This window comes from Carex rostrata, chromosome 2 (assembly GCF_964058835.1).
Source record: "Carex rostrata chromosome 2, lpCarRost1.2, whole genome shotgun sequence".
Taxonomy (NCBI): Eukaryota; Viridiplantae; Streptophyta; class Magnoliopsida; order Poales; family Cyperaceae; genus Carex; species Carex rostrata.
In genome coordinates this window covers 16060046-16065329 of record NC_135919.1, presented here as the reverse complement: position 1 = coordinate 16065329, position 5284 = coordinate 16060046, and the positions used below count along the sequence as shown (strand labels likewise).

General features: G+C 35.9%; 1 protein-coding gene across 1 annotated transcript; it reads left to right on the top strand.

Moving 5' to 3' along the window:
- Positions 1 to 913: 913 nt before the first annotated feature.
- Positions 914 to 2618, top strand: LOC144550579 (galactolipase DONGLE, chloroplastic-like). The gene has a single exon (XM_078298582.1). The coding sequence runs from the start codon at positions 1014 to 1016 to the stop codon at positions 2355 to 2357; it is 1344 nt and encodes a 447-aa protein (XP_078154708.1). The 5' UTR covers positions 914 to 1013; the 3' UTR covers positions 2358 to 2618.
- The last annotated feature ends 2666 nt before the right edge of the window (positions 2619 to 5284 follow it).

Below are 5284 nucleotides of genomic sequence, written 5' to 3'. Positions count from 1 at the left end.
TAAATACAAAGAAAAAATAAGAAATGAGTTTATAACTAAATTTAAGAAACATACAAAACCTAAGAAAGGGCTATTACAAAAACGGCGTTCAGAACTACAAGACAAAAGATGAAAACAATGATAGTCAAGTCAAAGCACAATAAAATTAAGCAAATAGCACATCCCCATGTTTTTTTTTTCTTTTTTCTCTAAAAGATCCCCTGTGTGCCCCTGGGTCCCCAGTCCCCACTCTTTTTCCGGTTGAATATCCACTCGATCATACTCATACATATTCAAAGAAAACTTCAAAAGAAAAAAAAAAAAAAAAAAAAAAAAAAAAGGACACCTTTTTTCCTTTCTCTCTCTGTTTTATGGGCCCCACAGGTCGAAGAGCCGCAATCCGGACCCCAACCGTCCAAAAAGTAATTAACAAAGTTCGTCACTCCCTCAGTTCCTCTCCAGTACTTCCGCAGTCAATTGCCCCGCGCCAAACGTGGCTTAACTCCAAAAAGTCCACTCGGTCGCCATTTGGTAGACATGCTCCTTTTCTCCATTACATTCTTTACTGGAGATATCCCTTTCACAACACCATGCATTTAATTTAGTGATGAATGAAAATAATGGATCAAAGCATGTTAATTTGTATGATATCAAATAAACTGGTTCGATATCAACTTAAGTGGATGAATTATATTGTTTGTATAATTATGATTTAAGCATACATTGATGCAACAATGTACCTATATAGTACATATAGTATGGAATTGAATTTTTGAGATGCATGGACGGCTCAGTTTGAAAACAAACGGAGAAAAATGTGTAATAGCGACCGGATGAAGCATGTGAGTTAACAACACAAACCGTGTTATTTTGTGGCTCAACATCTCGTCATATATATATTGATCGCACACATCACACCCAATTAGTATCCGCCTCTGTCTCTCTCTTCTCTCCCTCTCTCTCTCTTTTCCTCACTCTCACACCAACCCAAAGAAAAACTAAGCGCATAAAATATAAAAAATAACCCAAATTAAATGGCATCAAGCATTTCTATGTTTAGCTCTTCTTCCATCTCGCACCGCAAGCATCAATCAACGCGGCTCTATGCCACTGCCACAGCTACGGCAGTTGCTGTGCCATCTAACTTGTGCCGTCAGAACCAAGCAACCAGTACATCAGCACCGTCAGTTTCCATCAGACATATCACCAAAACATTGCCGGTTATTCGTACCGAGCCCAGACCTTCACTTGCCAACATGTGGAAAGAGATCCAAGGTGCATCTGATTGGGCAAATTTGATGGAACCACTGCATCCGCTTCTCCGGGCTGAGATAATCCGGTATGGTGAATTGGTAACGGCATGCTATAAGGCCTTTGATTTGGACCCAAGATCGAAGAGGTATCTCAATTGCAAATACGGGAAGAGCCGCATGATGCAAGAAACTGGTTTGGGCCATTCAGGCTACACAGTCACCAAGTACATCTATGCAACACCCGGTATTGACATGCCGACTTGTTGTAGCCGTTGGATTGGATACGTTGCAGTCGCCACAGATGAGAAAGAGATCAAGCGTTTGGGTCGAAGGGATATAATTGTCTCATTTAGAGGCACCATCACAAGTGCCGAGTGGGTTGCAAACTTGATGAGCTCACTCACACCGGCACGGTTCGACCCCCACAATGACCGGCCAGATGTCAAGGTGGAATCAGGGTTTTTGAGCTTGTACACCTCATCTGACAACAGTGCGAAATTCACCACAGGCTGTTGCAGAAATCAACTCCTCTCTGAGATCTCACGCCTCATTAATATATACAAGGATGAAGATATCAGCATCACATTGGCCGGGCACAGCATGGGAAGCTCTCTAGCAACACTGCTTGGCTATGACCTGGCCGAACTAGGGCTCAACCGGGATGCTTCCGGAAGGAAAATCCCAATCACGGTATATTCTTATGCAGGCCCGAGGGTTGGAAATTTAGGGTTTAAGGAGAGATGCGAAGAGCTCGGTGTTAAGGTTCTAAGAGTTGTAAATGTGAATGACCCGGTAACGAAACTACCCGGTGTGTTCCTAAATGAGAACTTGAGGGCTTTAGGGGAGAGGTTTGATATGCCATGGAGTTGCTCCTGCTACACACATGTAGGAGTTGAATTGGCATTGAACTTCTTCAAGATGAACAACCCGGCATGTGTGCATGATTTGGATGCATACCTAGGGTTGCTGAAATGCCCTGCGCAGATGGCTCAAATGAAAAGTGAAGGTGGAGACATTTTCACAACACTGAAAGATTTTATCTCCAAGCAAAGTTTAGATAACGCATGGAGATTCGAGGCTGCAGCCTTTCAATTAGGCAACCTAGTACAATCTCTCAATATTTAAAGAGAGCGGCAGATACATTAATTCTTCTTCTTCTTTTTCTGCCTTTTTGCAACAAAATGTTGATAATAGATTAATAGATAGGATAGCAGGAGGGAGCCGGATTATCCATGTAAATTTTGTTGTGGATGATCTAGGGTCCGGGAGGAGATGCTGAAAATTCCGTTCGTTCCTCTTCTAGTTTTGTACACTAACATATAAAGAGAAATACGACATATAAATATATATATATATACAAGGAATTACTTGCTGATATATAATTCTTATCTTGAATCTGGTTTTCATTTTTTTTTTTTTTGCATTTTTCTTTTTTCGTGAGAATGAGATATACTTGGGCTGAACCTTTCTGCTCATTAATTAAAGATGTATATATTTATGATCTGACTTTCTATTGAGATGTATATATTTATGATCTATACTTGTTCGATTATTAATATAAGCAAAAAAGGAGCAAAAGTTAATGAGTAATTAAGCAGTACAAATTTTACAATAATACTGAACCTTCATTGCAAGCTTTCTTCATTAACAAAAGCGCATGTCATTGTTATCTCATTAATTTCTTTAACAACTCCCACGCCATTAATAATTTCATGATTTGACAAAAAAAAAAGAATTATTACATAGAACTTATACTACAATTTTTTTTTTCGCTAGAACTATGATATCAGTGGTTTCGTTATCATTTACTGGCTTGATGCAAAAAATAATTTCTCCACAGTTTTCTGTTAATTTAAAATACCAATTAAATTTTAGCAGTACAATAGTGTTACTTAATTTTTAATTTTAAAGGATAAATAAATCTTAGCCGTTTAATATGTTGGAAAACACTTCCAGATAATTTTACATTGATATATTCAAAAATATCCGTGATAAATTACATGCATGCATTTATTTAGGATTGTAATTAATTTTACTCAACTCCATATATTTGCAAGTTCCTTAGTACTGGACAAATCATCAACCTGACCATTAAATGCTTAACTTTTCAATGACCATTAAAGCCTCAACTTTTCTTGGGTCCCTAAATGGTTACCCCCAACTAATTGAACATTAAAATGGAACAATGTCTTTACAAGCATTAATTGTTGCTTCCATATATACAACTAGCTAGTTGCCACGTTGCTGCCTTTTCATCCAAAAAAAAAAACCATAACAATTGCCTCTAGTTGATGCTGCAAATATATATATATATATGAGATGGCGGTGAGCCATGAAGTAAAATGAGTTAGTGTTCTATGACATTATATTTTTATTTTGAAAATCCAAACGACCGATCCGAACTGCTGAACATGATCTCCATATTGAAATGTGTTTGGAGACCAAAATTTTACATTTTTTAGAAATTGTTTTACTATCTATTAAACAATTTTGAAAATTACTGATTTACTGTGAACAATAAAAAACAGTAAAAATTTATGGACCATCGGATCAGCGATTTTCAAAATTGCTTAATAAATAGTAAAAAAAATTCCAAAAAATGTAAAATTTGGTCTCCAAGCACATTTCAATATGGAGATCATGTTGAGCGGTTCGGATCGGTCGTTTGAATTTTCAAAATAAAAATATAGTGCCATGGAGCACCAACTCATTTTACTCCATGGCTCACCGTAGCCCATCTCATATATATATAGAGTATGGCTACGCTACTTCGCGAATTAAACGGGTTGTTTTAATTCGCGCTCATATCTCTAGTTTCGAAGTCCAAATAGCCGATCCAAACCGTTAGATGTTTAATCTATATTAAAATATGCTTGGAGACCAAATTTACATTTTTTGAAATTTTTTTTACTATTTATTAAGATGGTTTGAAAATCGCTGTTTTTATTAAAATTCTGCATCATTAAAAAATAGCGATTTTCAAACTATCTTAATAAATAGTAAAAAAATTCTAAAAAATATAAAATTTGGTCTTCAAGCACATTTTAATAAATACTAGAACGAAGTCATTTAACCATCCACGTCAATGTATAAACGGCTCTTGATCGGTACATAATCATCACATATGTAAAATGAAGTCCTTTTATTTTTTTTACTTTTGCAATTAAATTATAGAACGAAGTCATTTAACAAAAATTTTATAAACCATGCTATATTATCTCAATAATTATGTCATACAAATAAGTCAATGATGAACATGCAAGAAAAGGGTCAGTATGGACATTATTCCATGAAATTATTTTTTAATGACCATATTGATATACTTTGACTTCTATATCGATCTCAACCATTTACGAATAGATAAAAAAAATTAATCAGAAAGACCAGATCAAAACATTGAAATTATGACATTAATACATGCATGAGAACTTTTTCCAATGAATTCATTCTTTAATTAATCATCTTTGAATTTGAAGTAGAAGGGGAATGACCTAACTATATGGTACTGGAAGCAATTCATTCTTTAATCATTAATAATTGATTCATATAAAAAGTTCTTACTGGATGTTTCAAAGTTCAAATTCCTATATTTCAAAAGTTATCATGCGTGAAACAATTATATATATAGTACTAGGTAGCTAGTAACGTCCAAAATTAGTTTGGTATAGGAATCATATTTGCAACTATTAGTTTAATCAATTTTATAGTAATTAAAGTTTGTCGATCAGCCCTTGGTTACCTGCTTGAACATTATTGACCACCCTTGCAATTTAAGAAAATATGACAAAGTCCTCTTTGAATATGCTTGTAGTTTGATACGGAAGTATGGGTTTAAATTTTGGAACCGAATCGTCTGCCCCCCCTGGGGGCAGGAAATTTCTGCTCCCCGAGTCACTGCAGAATGGGTCCCCATATAACCTTAAATCCAAAACTACTTTAACCCTAAACCTTTTAACAGTAACCGGACCCACCCCGCTTTCCTGCACCCCAAGGGGCAGGAGATCTGGTTCCTTAAATTTTTGAGATATGCATATATAGCATCCTGTCAAAGG